Genomic DNA, 21,995 nt, shown 5'->3' on the forward strand with positions numbered 1-21,995 from the left:
TTCCTTGGCAGGGTCGACAAGCGTACAGTCAGGTTTGCCAGGAGTTTTTGGAGAGTGGGGCTCAATGGGGAGAGGGGTGCGGGACAGAGCAGAGGATGTAGTTCAGTTTATCTTAACGTTAATTGAGAAGGGTTAGACTCGCATGACCATTGTTGGGAAACTGGCTGGTATTGCATTCATGGACAAGACACGTTGGGGATATGGCCCATCAACCGGTGAGCTCGGAGGGTGCATATTAGGGGGGTGGGCTCAGGGTTAGGGCTACCAAGGTCCTAGATGAAAATCACTGACACAGGAGTTATTGTGTACAGTGCTGAGAGGTTTGACTACAACATGTCATGATGAGGATGAGATAATTCTATTCTCCACATTGATGGCGTGGATGTTCTTTGGTGCATTTCGGGTGTTGAAATTGTTGGGCAACAAGAGGAACAGAGGCATAAGATGGGAGGAAGTGTCTTGGAGCGAAAGGGGTGTGTGGATATGGTTGTGCAAGTCAAAGACAGACCAGAGGGGAAAGGGCAGGGAGGTTGTATTGCACTCTTACCCGGTGGAAGCAATGTGCCAAGTAAGATTGGTGGGCCGGCTTAGGGCAAGGAGGACAGCAGTGAAGGGTGAAGTTTTCTTGCACATGTCTGGTTGACCGGTAACGGTTTATCAGCTGTTAGCTGTTTTAAGGAAGGTGTTGTCGAGTATCGGGGTTGAGGCAACGTGCTACGCAGGCATTCCTTTAGGACTGGGGTAACAACAGAAGCAACGCGAAGGGGGTGGGGGAGTGGGAGCATAAAAAGATTAGAGAGATGGACATCAGACTGCTTTCTGTGTTACATACAGGGAGAGGAGGAGTGTCAATAAGGATGGTTGGCTTACATTTATTTTGTGTTTTTCAGGTGCTGTGCAAGGCCCAGACGGGCCAGCAGTTTTGGTCTTGATCGTGGGCCATTCATTTGTTAAATGGGAGGAAAGGCAGGCGAGAGGGAGTAACCACGGTGCCAACCTGGATTTAACTCTGCGTTACTTCATTTTTGATGGTATGAGAAAGGGGGTATGAGATGGAGGGAACTCCTACAGTATTTAAACAGACTACTAATCGAGGGGACAATGTCCTGATTTGTTGCTAATACACCTGGGAGAGAATGATCTAGTGGTCGAAAAGGGGGTAGCATTGATGCAGGGAATGAAGGACGACATATTAGAAATTCAAAAACAGTGGTCAGGGATACATGTAATTTGGACAGAGTTTATTCCACGCAGAGAGTGGAGGGGGGGGCATCAAAACAGCCGCTATAGAAAAAACTAGGCGGAAGATAAATAAGGAGATGAGGACTTTTTGTAAGATAAATAATGTAGAAAGAACACAAGGACTTGTCATACGATGCAGTTGAGTTTTTTCGGGGGGATGGAGTACATCTGTCATTCATGGGGATGGACTTGTACCTCTTGCACATTCGAGATGTGGTGGCTCAGGCATTGCGCATACTCGGGGGAGGCTACATGTAGGTAAAGTGAGTTACAGGCTCTTTACGTCCTTCAGGCAGGTGATAGCGGGATCAAGGAGGGGGCAAAAAAGGGGGAAGCAAAGCTTCCCCTTTTTTTGGTGGCGGTTTTCGCAGAGAAGTTGGCATGGGTTAGCCAAGTTTATTGTTTTGGGCAGCGGTGATCCGTACAGAAAGGGAACGGGTAGGCAACAGCAAGCCTGGGTGAGGCACACAGTTTAAGGTTCAGTAACAAGTTTCATTAGTTACAGGTTTAATAGTTACAGTTAAACGGGGTGGGAGGATGAAAGCCTCAAAGGAGGACATTTAAACCAAAGCAGGGGGTAAAGTTTTGCAGTTTAAGTTGCAGGGGAGGGACATTTGTAGGGGAGGGGGAATTAGCTAATCAAGTGTATAGTGAGGTTTTAATTTTGTAAGGAGTGAGGTCAGCTAAATGATGTGATATGCACCTGTTTCAATAAAGCAACCTTTTTCACACAACAAGGTGTCAGTCGTCTGTGCTGGTCCCCTATTGCCCATGGGGTACTTGGGGACAGTTGACCACTGCGAGATCTCCCCCCGGGTTAGTTTGGGAAATGGAGCAGCCCAGGGCTTCTTTGGGCTGGCTTTGGGCTACATAATATATAGGTGGCCATTCTTAGGCGCCAGCCACCATGTTAGGATAAACGTTTCACTAGCTGGTGGTAGCTGTAGGACTTGTTTTCCCTCTCCCTTCCCGACCCTGGTATTAGTCGAAAAGGTTTTTTTTCAGGCAGGATGAGTCAGTTAGTGTAGGTTGTTTTTCTTGGAACTGAAGCCCAGGGAAGTAATGCTGTATTGCTGTCACTTGAGACAGGTGCACAGGCGGTTTTCGCAGAGACGTTGGCATGGGTTAGCCAAGTTTATTGTTGTTGGCAGTGGCGATCCATGCAGAAAGGGAACGGGTAGGCAGGAGCACGTCTGGGAGAGGCACACAGTTTAAGGTTCAGTAGCAAATTTAATTAGTTACAGTTTTAATAGTTACAGTTAAACGGGATGGGAGGATGAAAGCCTCAAAGGACGAAACTTAACCCAAAGCAGGGGGCACAGCTTTGCAGTTTAAGTAGCAGGGAGGGACATTTGCATGAGAGGGGGGAGGGAATTAGCTAATCAAGTAGTGAGGTTTTTGTTCGTAAGGCGCAAGGCCAGGTAAATGATGTGCTGTGCACCTGTAAATAAAGCAGTCTTTTTCACACAACAAGGTGTCAGTGGTCTGGCTGGTCACCTATTCACCAAGGCTTTGTTGAGAGCTCAGATCACGATGTCCACAAGCATAGGAACCCACTTGTGAGGTTTATGGACTGTAGTGCATTTTCGCCTACTGTGGTTCCGCATATCCTTGAGATATGTAGTAACGTTTGGTTTATGGAAGAAGGTCTGTGAGCTAGGAGGTACCACCATATCTTATTTATAGTCAGCTAGAGGTTTGACGCCGAAAACCTAACTGCCTCTTTGAACACACCCAATAAAGAATAACAGAATTGTAACAGTCCGTTTAGTGAACCAGCAATAACTAACAGTTCGCACAAATAATTGACGGCAAAACAAAAAGGAAGGTCTCAATCACATTCCTGAAAAGCATGATGCTTGGCTGTATAGCACACTGATATCATGCAGGTGCCATTCCACAATTTGGAGTCCTAGACAGAGAATTGTCTGTCCCTGTTCTTCTAAAATTTGTTCACAGAAAGACTATCATATTGTGAACAGTGCACAGGTATAAGGTCATAAAAGTTACTTCAACATTTTGCGCCTGTCTTCGGTTTTGAAGTGTAATACTGACTTCCCCTCACACTTTTTTCAATTCAGGTTTTTTTAAACAACAATAAGACACTTAGGGCGAGATTTATCATTCTTTGCAATAGCGATTACCAAATTGCGATTTTTTGCTATTCGCTATTGGAATGTATGAAACTCTAGGAGTTTCATATAGCGATTTGCAAGGGCTCGTAAATGGACCTACCTCATTAATATTCATGAGGTAGGTCGCAATTTGCGACCCATTGCGAATGGCTAGAACCACAGAGATGGTGGCCTGCTGAGCTCAGCAGACCACCATGTCTGTGATTGCTTTTCAATAAAGCAATCTTTTTTTTTTTTTTAAAGCAGCCTGTTTTCCTTAAAGGAAAACGAGATGCATTTAAAAAAGAAAAATTAAAAGTTTACTGTTCATTTTTTCAGAGTAGGCAGTAGTCCGTGGGACCACTGCCTGTTCCTAAAAACTGTTTTTGCATGCATTCACAAAGGGGAAGTGGTCCCTTGGTGACCCCTTCTCCTTTACAAATGGGTTACTGCCAATTTGAAATTGGTTGTAACTGCGATTGTTTTGCGACCGCCTTCACGGTCACAAAACAATCATACATACCTCTGTAATTCGGTATTGGGAAGGGACGCCCTTGACATGCCCCTTCCTAATACCGAATCGGTTTGTTTTCGCAAATCCAATTTGCGATTCGGTAACAAGTTACTGAATCGCAAATTGAACTTGTTACATACCAAAATGCATTTTTGCAATTGCGATACATATGGCCCTTAATCTCAGCATAAAATATTGAAAATTCCCTCAACTAATGTTACATTTCTTTTTATTAATTATTTCCTACGTAAATTTGCTGCTCATGGACCTGTACTGGATACTATCAAAGCAATACTTTCATTGATATTGTACAGTTTAAGGTTTTGAGCTGGCAGCAGCATTTTACATAGCCTGAAGTCTACAGACACTTGTGAATCTGGGTCACTGGAATAGGGAATCTGTTAATTCAAATATTTTTCTCTTTCGCTTTAAGTATACTGTCCAAAGACTCACGCTCCTAGGATTCAAGAATCCAGTAAATCCAGTATTTTCAAAATGTCACAATAGTAAGCACAAATGTCATGTGATCTGCCATGCTTGAATTTCAAAATGACCTAAGTTATTCGTAGCGTTGTATAAATTAAGGATGTTTCCAGGTTTTTGTGAACGTACCAAGCAAATTTTAAAGACAAGGAAGAAAGTCCCACACACACTGCGCAGGTGTACCAAGACGGCATTCTTTTAAAGTGTGCCCAGGAATGTTCCCCTTTTTGCATTTTGTAACTGTTTGTGAGGGACCTGAGCCTAAGGGACCCTTCCAAATGCAAATTGGTGCAGCTCAAGGCCACCATTTTGGTGGACCAGGTGAAGGGAGGCTATCATGTGTTATTCTGGGGCACTATGTTTTTTGTGTTTCCTATTCGTGGCAGCCGAAAGCCATAGTTTCTTTCAATGTGAGCGTGTACTTGCGATTCCTTTTTAAAATTACTTTTTTTTTTTTTTTTTTTTTTTTTTTTTTACTAAGGAGAAGGCAGTATGTGTATGCGTGTCTTAATTGCATTGTGCTCGTCTTTCGTTTCTAAAGCATAAACAAACTTTATTTATATCATATTAGAAGCCGCGTAGCTTTTATCAGCACTGCACTGCAAGTTTAAGATTATATTTTGTTTTTTTTGTTTGGTCGAGGAGGTACCATGTGTGATTCTGGAGGCCACGCTGCTTTCATTTTTTCACCACAGCCCCGCTTCACGGCCGCCACGCTTCATGTTTCAGCATGACGGCCGCCCGCCTAACTTTTATGTCCATGGCGCACGCTTTAATTTCTGCCTGGTCATTAAAACACAGAAGGGGAGGTTTTGCTATAGACTCTTATTTTCAAAACAATTTGACAATCTTCTTACCATCACAGTGTTCCGGAAATGACACGGAGCACTGCCATAATTTCAGGGACCCACTCAATGTGTTTGAAAAACATAGCATTTCACTAACAGGACCACTTTTTTTGGTTCAGCTGCAGTTACAGCCGTGAAATGAAGTGGAGGTGCTTTGTAATATTTCGTTTAACGTCAAGTTTGTGAAACCTCTGCCCTTCAGCTATTTGTAGCCTTTCTTCCTCGCTATCAGCGATGCCAAACCTCAGCGCTATTGAGTCCGCAAACTCTTTCCAAGCCCCGCCCCTCACTGACAGCTGTGTCTTCATCCAGCTTCCAGAGGAATAAACAGACCAGAGCAGCCAAGCTGTGGTTTTTTTCAGCGATGTCGCTGTCCATTTAAAACCAGCATCGCAAGCTCCTTTTGTGTTTAAATCTATTCCAACAGAGCGGCCAGTGAGTGCACAAGCACGGCAACCATCTTGGGCAATAAAAACATAAAAAAAAACACTAAGCCTAAGCCCTGGTGTGAGAGGTGAGACCAATTGGCTTTGCCAATGTATGTTTAATGAGTGCAATGCTTGTGAACATCACATGCGGAGGCACTGCAGGAACCTTCTGAACTTCAGAATAAGCATGTATGGCAACGGGCTTGGCTAACATGGACTGTCCTCTGCCATTATGGTTTGCTGTCAGTATTGAAAAGTGATTACTTTTGTGAGTGGATAGCATTCGCTATTGTGGTGTAATCATTTTTAAAAAGTATAGCTGTAAGTTGTGCCATCCTTTTCTCTGTTCATGCCAACAAACGCCTTTAAGAAGTACCCACCTCTGACATTTGAAGCTTCTTGTTCACATCTTGGCTCCCAAGATGAGAAGATGTTGATTAACTTACTCAGATGAAACTTTAAATACTTACTGCAATCCTAAGATTATCTTGCTTTCTCGTGCTCTCAGTGGCCTGTGTGCTTCCTTTGTGTCAATCTATCATATGTTATCCAATGCACATCCTTACCCAAAACTATAAAATTGTCCTTTGTCTTTGCTTGCCGAGCATGCTCCAGTCAAGTTTGCTGAGGGAAGTTTGCCCAAGGAATCTGTGATGAATGTATCTTTTGTCGAAAATACTTTTCAGACTTGCGTGTGAACAGATACTTAAAGAAACCAGGGGCACCCAGCCAGGAAGTTACAGTAATGTGTGTGCATGTTGTCAGAGCCTGCAGCATCCCGTGTGTTTCTATAGCGGGCATTCTTTTTCGGATTGCAAGTGAAGTGCCTTCGCTTGACCGGATGTATTGGGCAAGGTCATACTGGACTCCAGACACATCCCCAGGCACCAAAATTTAAGACCGGATTTTGCATGGAAAGTTTTGGCAGAGAACGTGCCATTATTCAACTCACTAATCATGTCAGGCAGCACTTGCAAATTTATGGATGATTGTGTTTATTGGCCACAATTATAATATATTTATAAGATATAGATCAACAATGAGGTTAAAAAACATTTAAAAAAATAAAAATGTTGCAACACATCATTTAATTCACTGGATTAAGTAAAAATTGTAATGCTTCTTTTGTCAAACGAATTCCATGTGTAGAGAGCAGTGGTTTCAACAGGCTACACCAATCAATATGCAGTGAGGGGGAGACAAAAAGAACGTGCTCTAAAGTTTGTACTGAGTTCCAACAAAGGTTACATAGACTGTACTTGGGACGCACCCCATCCCATGTTCCTGTAATGGTATTTAATGGCAATCTGTTCATACGAACAGTATAAAGAAACAACGGATGCCATGCTTCAAATTCCACTTTAAGTATGATTAAGGATGCGCCCAGAACATTTGGAAATTATGACATCCATCTTCTTTTAATCCCTAATTGACATCATATCTTATTCCCGTGAAGTCATTCTAATGCTATGTTTTAAACAATTCTTAAATTCAAAACAGAACACTGCCATAAATTCCATCCTACTCAGACGAAAGTGCTGAAGTGCTTGATTACAGATTTTATACAGGGTGTTAGCCTTTTCTACATTGTCCTTCTAAGCAGAGTAGGCTTCTAGAGGACTGCTCTTTACTGTCCTCCATCGAAGGAAGGCGGCCAGCCTCCGAACATAAAAATACGAAAGCCCCATTTTGAGGCATAGTGGTTCACCCGGAGCAAGGGTATTTAGATTACAGATTCTGCAAAATATTTTCCCCTCCATTTTATGCACACAATTGCAATATTTCATATTGATGACTTCAATGGAATAGAGTTTAATTTGAGGGAGCTTTACGTTCTACAGAGACAATAACTGATTGAAGTGCCTGCTGCCTATAAAGTGATAAAAGTGTGTGAGCATGTGCCACCGCTTTACAAGAGAGATGCAAAATGTGTTCTTACACAGAAAGGTTGGCAGATATCATTTAGCCCAACTAAGGGGGTGTACTAACACATTTCAACTCCTCTCTTAGTAAGTACCATGTAAAGGTTCTCAGCTTTCTACATCCCTTTGCTTCAAAAATCATCACTCTACTCTAATTGATGGTAATCTTTGAGTAGTGTCTGTTAGCAAACCTATGAAGACAATCCAAGCGATTCTGTAAACCTCTAGGAGTTAGGTTCAGGATCACAATATCATCCATACATGGTAATGAGGCTATGTTGCTGTGACCTTTCTCTCAAAGCCAAAAGTAAAATATAGTTATATATGGAAAACAATAAAGGAGCTAACAAGCAAACTTGTTTGAGACCATTATTCGTCAAGATTTTAGGTGATAACCCATAATCATCCCTATGTAATATATGGCAACAGGTGAAGGAGTACAGTGTTATTATAAAATTGAGCAGCTCGTCAGGGATTTTTAAGTTGTTAAGCTTTCGGCACAATGTGGGCCCATCTCCATGGTCAAAGGCCCTGGAGAAATCAATGTGTGGCATACCATGTATTTCTCCAAAATCAATTGAAGGGCTGTAATACTGTCCGAGGTTGAGCTGTTTAGTTTAAAAGCATCCTGCACCCACAGTATGTTATTATTATTGTCCGCCCAATCTTGTAGAAGACTCTTAGCAAAACCTTTCCCTATAGAGTCAAGGAGCGTTATTTGCCTCTAATTTTTGGAAAGAGTGGTTGAACCCTTCTTATGTAATGGTAAAATAGTGTAGCCTTTCCACAAAGATGGAATTGTTCTAAACCAATAACAATATTTAAAGAGAGCTGTCAAATAACCTGACCAAAGATCTTCTTCCAATTTTATCATAGTAATCGGGATCAGAGACTCACGCATTAGGTATAATCTCCTTTATCTGATCCCTCGAGGGGCCTTCTACATCTCCTCACTTGCAAGGAGGGGCCACCAGTGGAGAAACATTCTTTCAACTGGAGGGTTTGCAGAGTAGAGATTCAAAATAAATGATGTTCATTCTATAGTTTAAATGGTACTGAATTTAGGCCTAGTTCTACTCCAGGAAGATGTATTAATTATACACCAAAAGTGTCTATGTATATTGATAAGTATGGGTATTTTGTGATTGAAACTGAAATGTAGTCAGCTAGGCAGTCTGATGACAGGATAAACCAGTTTGGGCAGGTATGGGGGAGTCCCGTGATACTAGGAGTTAGCCATGTGCATGAAATTCACAGTACATGATCAGGAGGTTACAGATAATGATGAGGTGGGCATAGAGTTGCTAGAACCAACAGTACGGACCTTGGGTGATGAATGTGTGAATAAAAGAGCTACACTGATCTAGTCGACAGGAATCTTTGCGATCTCCAAAAGACTCTGACCGGAGGTCGCCAAATGAAAGGGAGTCAGGGAACATGCATGGATGCCCTTTCTACCGCCCTCCATGGAAAACAGATGAAAAGAGCTGTCAGACCCACCCTTTTCTGTCTTACCCTTCTCCCCATCCCTCCACAGTATGAGCTGTGGCACAAGGCAGGTAGACACTTAAATGTGTAACCAGTTGTGAAGAAGGTTGCAGTAAGGGAAAATGGGGCAGATAGATCAAAACTAGAGAATTCCCAAGCAGAAAGAACTCTTGCCCATGTGAGGGTCAGCTAGTGTAGTAAAGGTATGTGCAGGCATACTGGAGACTGGCTTAAGCGGACTAGCAGTGAGAATCAGAAGTATTTTCTGGAACAATGTACAACTGACATTGAGAACTTAAATAACCTCAGGAAATTACTGAAAGATCCAAGCATAAATCCAGCTCGGAACAATGGGCAGCCTTTCTGAATTAGTATGAAAAAGCTATGAAATGAAAGCAGGAATCTGAGCTGGAGGGTTTGAAAGACACAAACAAAGAACTGAGACATCCATTCAGTCCCTGGAGTGACAGTCAGGGCATCTGCACCTACTGAGCCATGTCCTCCTTATTACCCACTAACATGTATGCAGCACGGAAAACATGCACTTGCAAAGCCAAAAGATCTAGCTTTAATGTAACGCTTAGATTCAGGGCTTGTCCCGGCCTGTATTTCTATATATTGGCTTTTTTAGGTTAGACCTAATGGCTTTGGCAAAGCCTTTTAGTATGTGGAAACGGTAGGAAGAACAGTGGATAAGAAAAAGATGGAGAAAGCAATGGGAAAATGTGTTCATGCATAGGTTAAAAACAACAGGAATTTAAACTTAAATAGAAAGGCAACAGAAAAGATACAGTGAGAAAAGAACAATGGTGAAGCAAAAGTAGAAATTCCCAACTAAAACATTACAAAGGATTGCTGCAAATAAATATAATTAGAAACTGGTTTCTGCATACAATTCATGTGTGAGGTGAACAATTTAAAGCCTGATGATTCAGTGTACTTTTAGGATGTAAAATAGCACTCTGCTGGAAGAGGACTGATTCACCAAACAGAAAATAGCATGAGGTGAGAGGAAAATACCCAGAAATTGTCAAGTGGGTGCACATATAAAGGTTTGCTGGAAAAAAACTATACACAATTATCACTCACAGAAACTCGTTTCAACCTCTTGAAAACCAACTAGGGAAAAAGGTTTGAGTGTTTTTCATCCAACCATGTACGTTGAATATAGCATGGCATCATTAAATTTGGAGAGGAATGAGACACTGTAGTACAAGATTTAAAAAAATGAATATCCTAAAATTACCGGAGAAGCCACTAAAAAAAAAGGAAATTAAAAAAACAATACCATATAAATCATATCCATATGTCGCTGACTGGCATATACTATGCCATGCGGTAATGTAATGATCTTACACAAAACATGGTGCAATTGACACTACAATCTTGAAGCAAACTGGACAACAAACTGCCAACAGGTTCAACTACGCCAAATAAAAAGGTGATCGACTGGATTACTCTATAGCCAAATATCATCTATAGAAATAAACATGAGCTTTACCATCCTACAAAATACACAGACTACACAAAACACTTTTTAGTAGTTATTCTGAGTCTGGCGGTCTTGAGACCGCCAGACTTGGGGTGGCAGTCGGACCACCGCGTTAGTGGCAGTCCGAATGCCCCATTTTGACTGTGGCGGAGCCACCACTGTCCAACCACCAACACCGCCTGGTGGTTGTAATCCGCCAGGGCAGCGCTGCAAGCAGCACTGCCCTCTGGATTTCGAGTCCCCATCCGCCAGCCTTTACATGGCAGTTTACACCGCTGTGGAAAAGCTGGAGGAACGGGGGTGTCAGTGGCCAAGTGCATGGGCAGTGCAAGGGCTCCCCATGCACAGCCCCATCATGCATTTCACTGCCTGAATTACGGGCAGTGAAATGCGCAACAGGTGCTGCTGTGCCCGCTGCACCGCCACATTGGCGCTGGCTCGATTCCGAGCCGGCATCAATGTTAAGGCCCTCTTCACCGCAGGGCCGGCAGACGGAAACACTTATTCCACCCACCGGCCCTGCGGTGAAGTTGGAATGGGGCCAGTGGTGTCTTGGCCGCACTAGCGGTCATTTGGCGGGATAAGTTTGGCGGGCCTCCGCCACCCGCCAAACTCAGAAAGACCACCTAAATGTGCAGGACTTGTCTGCATGCACCTGCGATATGTAGGGAAAATGGTAACCTCATATGTCCATGCTTACCTGTAAATAGTTGCTAAGGTGCATGGCTATGTGATCATCTGGTGACATGATTAATATGGTGGATCCCATGTTGGCCGTTGTGTTGTGTAAATCAATCACAAAATCACATGCGCCTGCTGACCCCCTGGGCCCATAATGCTGGTTGATTTCTCTGGCACGTCTCTCCTCATAGGTGTCATTCTCAGAATCCAGGGCCCTTTCACAGCAAAAGAGGTAAAATGTTTGTCCATCATAAAGGATACTACACCACATAATGTACATTATACAACACACTCAGTATTTCAAGCACTCGCTGTATCATTGTTGTTGCATGCCTGCAGGATCGTTCTACAAGATGACAAATCACTTATAACAAGCAAGGCACCCTTGTTTAAGTTTTACAACTTGTTTATTTTAGTGCAATTAGCAAAAAAGCATATTGGTTTCAAATAGTAAAATATGTATCGCCTTCATCCTTGGTACAATGGTGGTCGTTTTTGACAATATTAGTGGTCACCTCTGGCACAACAGTGTCCATCTCTGTTATTCTGGTAGACTTGACATAACAGTGTACATTCTTGGCATAATGGAGCATCTTCTCCTTGCATAATGGTTCCCATAACATATTAGTGTTCATTCTGGACATAATGGTCAGTCTGGCAAAATGGTTGTCCTGGCTTAAAGGGGATTCTTGAGATAATGGTGGAAATCTCTAGCATAACTGTGGCAATTTCTTTGATTATAGTGGACTATGGCATAAAGGTGGCCACTCATTGCAAAATGATGGCCATTCTTGACATGTTGTGGGCATCCTTTCTATTTATTAAGCAGCTTTGTAAAGTACTCATTGAGGAAGTCCAGATGGAATAGGAATATTAAAGAGTCCAATCATGTCTGATGGGACACAAAGATCAATATCCTTCATTTCTGACCTCCTGTTCTCTATGTAGTATGCATGGTGGCTAGTTTCATGAAGCTGGGCTTTATACTCATGTCGACATACAAGGAGCAGAAGACTCTTGTTGATATGTTGTGAGGTGTGAGTTTCTGCAAGCATGTCTCAATATACACTGCATCTTAGGAGCCTAGTAGTGAGTTTCTAATGGAGACCAGAGTAGATACAATAGTTGAGGTTGGGACAAGGGGTTTCGTTGGCTGCATTTTGTTGTTAAAGCGAAGGAGTGGAAGCATTTTCATGTTCACACTTTTTACCACTGTGTTGATTTGAGGAGCGAAACTGAGATCACTGTCAAACAGATTTCAAAAGTTTCCTACTTTTGGTGAGCGGTATGGTGGCATAACGAGACCTGCAGGTCAGTCAAGTGGTAGTGACCTGGGCTGGGAGTCTCCAGAACCTTGGAGCCATTCCTGCTCCAAAACCTCCTCCTTCATCAAATATTACATATGATCCAAACATAGTAATGGTGGTTGGATTCTCTGGATTATTTTCCAAGTGGAAACTGATTTGTATCCATCAGTGGTATAACAAAGCCACTCAAACTGATGATCAGGTGGTTAATACCTTGTCGTCACCTATCTGGGTCTTAACAACGACCTAAAAAAAAAAACTCCCAAATTTTTTAGTGAGGTTAAATGTTTTCCCTCAAATTGGGACAATGTTTCCTATTCCATAGTTTTGAACATTTTGTCATGCCAGACAGCCCATGTATTTATTATTATTCTGTCTTATATATATTGGTAAACTAATGCTGAACAGAAACATGTTGAAGCATCTTACATTAGGAGTAGTTTAAGGATCAGACAGAGTACTCTGTGTATAGTACTTTAATTCGGTTCATCTGCCATTGATCAATTGTGTGATAAGTCATTTCTTTGTTTTTGAACTTAAGTAGGCAGTGACTCAGTGGTTCTCTCATTTGTTCTCATTCTATTTAGGAGGAACTCAAAAGGAACCCAGTATGTACTCTTACTTCATGTATAAAAACATATTTCAGAACTAAGAGTTGACTCTGACATGGACGTAACAGAATATTTCTTTAGAAGAGTTAAAATGTAAAATACAAAAGGATGTATGGAACAAGAACTATGCTTTTCCCTTACAACTGCATTTGGGCATATACTGGCAGCTACTGATTTTTCCCCGGCCCCACTGAAATATTTAATGAGACCACTGTTCCAGAAAATTCATAACAGTAGCTACAGTATCATTTTCACTATTCTGAGGTAAAACTGATGGAAGCTTCATTTTATCATAGAGTTACAGGATGCTAGTCATATTTGTGGATCACAAAAAAGTAATTACCATATTTCCCATGCATCTACCATGGCCTGATTGCTTACAGAAAAAATACTTAAAACTCATCTTTAATTTTAAATCAGATTAGTCCACATATGATTTATTTCTCCTAGGTTGTTCTAATCAGGAAAATACTCGAGTAGTGAGAGGTATTGCTTGTTTTTTTCCGTATTTTGCAGCTCTGGGACAAGGACAGTAATTAATTTGATCTACAAGCACCATTGTATCACTGTTATGGCCAACTCAATAACTCTATTGCTGTTTAGTTTTGTTGATTGCAATTCTATAACTTAATTGTACTAAATGTTTTCAAAGTGCTTTATTATATTGTGCTATGCATTATGATAATCTATGAATTGAATATATCCAATCAATAAACAAATAAATAAAATAAAACAAGCTGGGGACCAAACATATTTATTTGTTTAAAAAGTGGATAACGGAAGCAAATATAGTGATTTTTCACAAAATTACAAGCTTTTGTTTGATGAAATTGTGGTTTTGTAACCAAAATGAAAGACAACTATTTGAAAAACTAATGTGTGAAACTTCAGAAAGCGGCAAGCGGATGCTTATGAGCAAAAGTGATGAATTTAGAAAATGTATTTGAGTTGGATAACTGAGTGATAAACAGGGGAGGCTCCTCCATTAGGGCGGAGGAGCGTCACCCCTCCCCCACCTCCCCTCGCCAGCAGCAGAAGCTGCAAAACCTTTCACCATGAAGGGATAATAAACTTGGTTTATCATCCCTTCGTGGTGAAAGGGGCGGGGCCATGGAGGTGACGGGCAGTGAGCAGAGTGCACTGTGCACTCCCCTCAGAGCGCGTGTGTTTGGCCGGCCGTCTCGGGCACGCACGTGCAGTACGCTCTCTCCAGCCCGGCACTGTTTTGCCGGGCTGGAGAGAGCCTTCACAGGCTCTCAGTCTGCCTGGGAGCGCCCAGCCAATCCTGACGCTGCTCTGAGCAGAGCAGCGTCCTGATTGGCCGCACAGCAGGCTAGGAGCCTGTGCCCGCCTGCGGCAAGACGGAGGAGGAGAGAGTAGCGGCGCGGTAAGTTTTTATTTTATAATTATTTTTGTCAATTAATTTTTAGTCCCAATCCTGCCCCCCTCATCCCCCCACGCGCCGCAACCCCCCCTCTCCTTATTAGCGAAGCGAGCCACGACTGGTGATAAATCAAGCTGTGTTGGGGGCATATTGCTAATATTATTTCTTTAGCACCAGAGGGCACTTGGTGTTACAGCTGTTAGTCAATAATAAAATATATTATGACAATGCCACTTATGCTGCCTAAAAGCCTGATAGTGGAAAGATTGATTTAAGGAAAGGGATAAATCTGTGGTCTGAACCTGTGTAAGAGGGTAGTTTATAGTTTGGTGGACAGGGTAATCATTTGGTTGACAATGCATCTTGTGAAGAAATAAAAAAATATAGGTGTACTCTTTGACTCAGGCGCTTCCTTGTCCCCACAAATCAGATTAACGGGTACTGTCTAACACCTAAATATTAACTCACATCCTGCCACTCAGGGGTGTGGAATTTCTATAACCCAATGCCCAGGACATATTGTTTGGGGTCCAGTCAACAAATGTGAAGTTTATTTTGTCCTTGGGACAAGTAGGCCCAACTCCCTGCAGCGCAAAACGTTTGGCTGCCAATTTACAGTACCAGATTATGAAGCAGGTAGGGGAATTGTCTGCAGTTGAGGTAATATTTGTGTCCAAATGCTAATGCTGTCCGAACTTGTATTTATGGTTCATTAATGCAAAGCCTTTATTATTAGGGTGAGCACTCTAAATAAATGTTGTAAGCTTGGACTGCACTACTGGCAGTGGTTCCAGTAAACAAAAAATGTGTACACAAGTTTGTAAAGTTTGATTAGATGCAAATATATGCAGAAGCTATGTTTAGCTTTCAAAATAGAATGTTCACAAAAATGCAACTAGGATAAAATGTTTTGCTAAAGTACTGGGACATTTTAGGTACCATTTCTTTGAAGCATCATTTAGTACAATGTGTTAATATATGCTATTATTTGAAAAACATATTTATAACAGAAAGTCAGTGTAACCTGTTTCAACAAGATTATGGGAAACATGAAAATAAACAAGTATTGGCAAAGCCAATAGGTCAGACACTGGTGGTCAGTCTTTTAGTTTTGTCAATGCGTGTCTTGTTTTGACATGGCTTTTGTAAAACTTTATTGTTATGGGAGCTATTGGGGCCTCACTAATGTAACAAATATTGGCAAAAGCAAAAATATTTTGGGGTTTCAAAAAGCACATATTGCTACAGTAGACCCTGGCAATCACCAAAACTAATTTGTATGCCGATTTGCTCCTTGTGAAAACACGGATTGTGATAATTCAGTGAAGCCAGTCGATGGATGGATGGATAGAGAGAGATAATTTTAATAAAAACAAAAGGTCTTGGTTAACTTCCAGGCCAAATTAGAGGCCCAATTCTAAAGAAAGTCACAAAAGCACACCCATGGTACAAGTCTTTGCATTAGTGCAGATTTACATATTTCATGACTTCCCAAGAATTAACAGGAGTAGACAAGTAAATTGTACTCCTAGAAAATATTTGTGGACTGTATTTTAGCACAAGCAAATAAGCATGCATAGATTTGCTCATGCGAAAATCTGTTGAACGTTGACAAGTTCACTTTTCCTCCAACCACTTTTTCCCCTCCCCACTCCTGGAAGAAACTTTACTTCTGACCCTGGTCAGAAGTAGATGCCTAACCTTTCTCTGTAAGGGAAGGGATTAGAAATGAGCTAGTGAAAAGCTTTAACACATGCAAGTTAGTAAGTTTGCACAGACTCAAAAGGGCATTCCAACTTTGGAACTAATGCTTACTGCAACCTTCCTCCTCAGTATGTAAGGTGGGAAAACAATGAAATTACTAGTAACTAAGCACTACTATACAGTACAAACCCTGGCATAGTCAGAGAGGCTATTATCAGAGCTCCTATATAATGAGATGGCTGTAATAATCTGTTGCCACACTCTAAAGGGAACGTAAACATTTTTGCAGGACATGTAAATTTATGAAGCAACCTGTCCCATCGACAAGTAGATATTTTATTAAATTCCACACCCATGTGCCACAACATTCAGCTTCAAAATAAGCAAAATTGTATTGCGTGCCCTCATCAGCCTCAAGACTGGATTGCTAGCATCATTAAGTGATCTACTGGAGAGAGCCCAGAATGCAACGGTGAGTTCCATTTTAGGCGTGATTAAATAACTTCATGTCTCAGTCTTCCACAGATCACTACAATGGCTAGCTGCAGTCGTCTGTCTGGCTGATAAATTATTTAATTCCTTAGCACATGTCTATTTACTGCTGAATCTAAGGGCCAGATGTAGGAAAATCCAATTTTGCGACTTGCAAATTGCGAGTCTGACCGACTCGCAATTTACAAGTCGCAAAATCGGATGCAGAATGGTGTCTCAGACACCTTCTGCGACCCGCTATGGGGTCGCAAAGACCCACCTCATCAATATTCATGAGGTGGGTCGCATTTTGCGACCCCATAGCGAGTCCCTGCACTCACAGGGATGGTGGCCTGCTGTAGTCAGCAGACCTCCATGTCTGTGACTGCTTTATAAATAAAGCAGTTTTTTTTTTTCATTTTGCAGCCCATTTGCCTTAAAGGAAAACGAGTTGCAAAATGAAAAATAAACCAAAACCATTTGGTTTCGTTTTTTTCAGAGTAGGCAGTGGTCCATAGGACCACTGCCTGCTCTGAAAAAATATTTTTGTCGACATTCACAAAGGGGAAGGGGTCCCATGGGGACCACTTCCCTTTTGCGAATGAGTTACCACCACTGTGACACTGGTGGTAACTGCGAGTTGGTTTGCAACCGCATTCGCGGTCACAAAGCAACTCGGAATTTCGATGCGAGTCGCCCCTTCCTATTTGCGAGTCGCATTCCCAAATTGCGAGTCGGTACCGACTCGCAATTTGGGAATGAGCATCGCGTTCGGCCGTTTGCATGCCGCAAACTGAGATTTTTGCAGTTTGCGACATGCAAACGGCTTACTACATCTGGCCCTTAAATCCTACACTCTGAATAGGGAATTTCATAGCGAAAACCAGGCCTTATCGTTCCTGTAGTGAATCCTAGTTTGTTTTAATGGGATACAGTAGTTAGCTCAGCCGGTGTCTTGCAAACTCGTGCCCCCGTCACCCAGTGACTTTCACCCTACTTATCTTGCTCTGTTTTAGCGCATTTACTTAATTATACCTTTTAAGATGGCGCCTTGTTTTGAGTTAGGCCAATGTTTTGATTTGCATTATCAGTGTCACTGCGCAAATGCGTCAAGCTCAGGTGACAAAAACGAACAAACTGTAGGTGTTCACTTTAGGTACTTTCCCTCTTCACGCTTTCGAGGGTATTGTTTATATTAATTACCGTCCCAAGCAAGTCTTGTTATCTATTGTTGGGGAACAAACCTACTTCAGGGGTCCAAGTAAATCTGTATAAATACTCCTCAATTTATTCAATAGTTAGAGGGAATCCGACCAGATGCCATCGCTGCTATCGATGCTGCACATCGCCTTGACGCTGACCCAGTCTTCGTGTCCCTGCGGAGTCTGAGCTAGAGACCTCATTCCAAGGTAAGAAGGGTTAGGGGCTCTTCCCATGGACATGGCATTGACAGATTGAGGTTTAGCATATCTAGCTCTGTTCTAGGCTAGAGGTTAGGCCTACATGCTAGGGTATTAGGACCTATCACACACTTCATGTTATTTCATGATATTGCAAGATGGTGGGGTCTTTGTATTAATGACTCTTGTCTTTACCACTTTATTTCTTGCACTGTTCATTATCTCAATCAGTGCAGCCCAAGCAACTTATCACAGATTTCAGTTTTGCTAAAAAAAAAAACTATTGAAACTTTACTGCATCTTCTTTATTGCCTGTGTGTAATTGAGAGATGTTGTTATGTGAGAAAGGGGTAATATCCGTTTAACCACGACACTCCCTGAGATGTCACACTCTTGAGTCCACGCGTAAAGGCTGCCACAAATCACCTTTGACTGTTTTGGGTTTTTAGTGAGGTACTGCTTGTGAGCCGGAAGGGTTGGGACAACAGCTGCGTTTTGTTGTAGGATTGGCATAGTCGCCTACAAACATAAGTACTGTCATCCTCAAATCAGCAGTCTTGCCTAGAGCAAGAGTCCAACTACGACATGGCACCACCAACGATGGTGTTTAGGCACTAATTTATGGATCCCCCCATTATCACAGTCTCACATACTACAGGTACCCTAAGCACCATTAAACGGAAACGTCCGTGGACTTGGGGAAGATCCTCCTCAGCTGAACAGGGAGCACCTAATTAGGCTGAAGGCTGTTCGAGCTCAAACTCATAAAAGGACTTTACTCCCCACTTGGTGTCCATCTCTTTACCCATTTTACAATATGGCTAACGCCATAGACATTCCAGAGAATGCTAGAGAAGCACTGACTTTACATCTAGTAGCGCATGGCTTAACAGATGAGGGCGGGGATGTTACATTCATAGTAGAAGCTAGTGAAGCTTACCAAACAGAAACATTAAACTCTTGGGTCACCTTTCCTGAGAAAGACCAAAGATCAATCACATTTCACACATACAGAATTACAAATGTACCTCAACAGTACCAGCATACCAGTATCTTGAGATCCCGATTACTTATCAAGAACACCAGAACTGGTTTAATGGCGCCCTACCACATGTAATACAACCCGTAAGATTAGGTCCTTTAGGTAATGATGGACCAACGTGGCCTATGTTTGCCACATACACAACTCACCCAGATATACAAAATATGCAGGCAGTAGACCTGCGAAACGTATATTTTGAATTAGTAACACTATACAGAAGACTTGTTCAGTTCATAATGTGAACCTTAAACACTACACCAGCGCGTCCAGCACCGCCACCAACCTCTGAGTACCAATTGGCTACTGGGATTAATCCACACACAGTACATACCATTATGGGTAAAGTACCCACAGAGCAAGAGAAAATACCGTTCTGGATAGCCCAGAAAACAAATCAGCTGGAAGCTGTGATTCCCCATACAGGACCACAGGAGAAACGTAGAATTCTCACTATATGCTTTCCTTTCGGGATGGTTCCCTCAGTGGATGACTGCGCCACATGGGGTACAGGCTTCGCTGCAATATTCACTACCACACTTGGTACCCCAACACTTGCCAATTTACCGAAAGTGTTAAAACAAATATAGAATGAACACGGGGCTGCACCAGCCCTAGATTTGGGGATGAAATTAATGCGTAACTTGATGCAGTCTCCTCAATAATACTCAGTAACATTAAAGGGGAAGCGGTAGCACTGGCTAAACACCAGCGTCTCCAAGAGATTCCACATTTGGACCAGGAGAGAGAACTACCGAAAGCTATTTCCGATACCTATACCAGTATAGGACGGGATAGTTTGGGAGCCAAATCAAAAAAGCTTGAAATACAAAGTACCATCCCAAAGGAAGATACTAAACAAGCTCAGGTAAATTCTAAGAACTTCTGGGATAAGCAGAAACAATTTAAAGAAAGACGTAATAGGAGAGCAGATCCTCTACATCCAGAGAACTCCGAAAGGAGATACACTCTCAGAAAAAGAGAAAGTATAAAACCTCCTGAGAGATATACTGATTTGCTTCCCTCTCGTTCCTTTTGGACGCCCCAGATAGACATAGCGAGGGAAGGGGCCGTCCTGACTGACGTCCTGACTACGTGAAACAAAAGAAAGACTCACCACAGTCTGCAGACAAAAAAGAAGGTAAGTCCCCACAACAAAAGCCACAGTTTAAAAAGAAAAAGTTGGCAGCACTGTCAATTAAAAATGCTAGTACACTTGAGAGCATTGCTAAAGAACATGACGTGGGCAGTGACCCTGTTAGACAGCGCAGCAGAAGTCATGATATGTCGCCAGAGTCTTAAAGATCATCTGGATGCGACAGCAACTAGCAATTTTATTGCAGTTGACACTGCGGACAGGTGCATACGGTTTATGATTTAAAGATCCAAATTGAGGGAGACATAAAGTGCACTATTCAAGTGATATTCTGGGATGAACTTAATTGTGATATCCTGCTGGCCGAAAGAGACTGGTCACCTGAACACGTCCGTAAGCTCCCACATGAGGAAGATGTAATTTTGCCTTCTTTCTCTGATCTTGTTCTGGAGGTGGTAAAACAAGCCTACACTGTCGACTGGGCTGTGATGCAGGCTCCTGCACTATATCGCAATCATGTAGGTTGGGACAAGGACTCTCCTTGTCATGTAATACCTATTAGGTCCACACCTCAACCTCAGCCCCAATATCCTGTTAAACACAAAGCCAAAGCTCCCGTGAGAGAGATTCTCACTCAGCTCGAGTACCAGGGAGTAATTGAACCCAGTGCCTCTGCAATGAATAACCCGTTATTCTCGGTTGCAAAACCAGGCCATTCCTACAGAATAGTCTTAGATTACAGACATTTAAACAGTCCTACATGCACATATGCTATACAAAACTCACATAGGACAGCACTTATTAACAATATAGTGCGCAAAAAGTACAAAATGACATTGGATATTTCCAATGGGTTCTTCTGCCAAAACTTAGCACAAGAAAGTTGGGACCTGAATGCATTCTCATTTGGCTCACAGAAACACTTCTGCTGTTTGCCCCAAGGCTATAAGAACAGCCCAGGACTGTTCTCAGCCCGTGTAACGTCAATATTGCATGATCTTGATCCCGAGGTGTTATCCTATGTGGATGACATCTATCTAACAGATGACGACCTCACCATTCATCTTGTCAGGGTCGACCAGATCAATTTAGGATTTTCAGACCGCAGTTACAAATTTAACTTTAAGAAGAGTAAGATAGCCTTTCTCAGTGTACTGCTCCTGGGATATGAACTATCAAACGAGGGGAAGAGCCTGGCCCCACACTTCCTTGAGAAATGTGCACAACTTCACCCACCTAACACGCTCAAGAAGCTACAGTCTCTACTTGGCTTCTTTAAGTTTGGCAGAACATTCTTGACTATGCACAACGTATCAAGCCACTTTATGACTTATTACGCCCAGATTTTTCTAGCAAACGCTGGACAGTTGAGCACACACGCATCCTTAAGGAATTGCATCAGGACATGCTAGAAGCAAAACACTTACAGACATGTGACAAGAAAACAAATTTGGTCATCAGAATAATTGCTGGTGCCACTGGGTTTACTTATGTCACCTTTAATGAGGGTGACACAGTGCCCATCCATTCATACTCTAATGCTAAACAACGTTTTGCACCTACAGTAAAAAGTCTGACCGCAGTTCAAATAGCTATCATAAAGGAGAGGCCACTTGCCCAAGGGAAACACGTTATTGTCATTACCCCGGTGCCAGCCTTAGAGGCGGTCACTAAAGCAAGCGTTCCGGATGCTAAAGCACTACATCCACATTGGATTCAGTGTGCTACCTTCCTGACCGCCAATGATGTTGACTACATCTTTGATCCAAAA

At 42.3% G+C, this 21,995-nt stretch overlaps 1 protein-coding gene across 1 annotated transcript in view; it reads right to left on the reverse strand.

The window, feature by feature from the left end:
* LOC138286450 (N-acyl-aromatic-L-amino acid amidohydrolase (carboxylate-forming)-like) overlaps positions 1-21,995 on the reverse strand; it is a 71,183-nt gene that overhangs the window by 31,282 nt on the left and 17,906 nt on the right. Inside the window, exon 4 of the mRNA XM_069226722.1 lies at positions 11,232-11,427. Coding sequence (XP_069082823.1) covers positions 11,232-11,427 — 196 coding nt within the window. The remainder of the gene's footprint in view (positions 1-11,231; positions 11,428-21,995) is intronic.

The sequence above is a fragment of the Pleurodeles waltl genome, chromosome 3_2 (assembly GCF_031143425.1).
Source record: "Pleurodeles waltl isolate 20211129_DDA chromosome 3_2, aPleWal1.hap1.20221129, whole genome shotgun sequence".
Lineage (NCBI taxonomy): Eukaryota > Metazoa > Chordata > Amphibia > Caudata > Salamandridae > Pleurodeles > Pleurodeles waltl.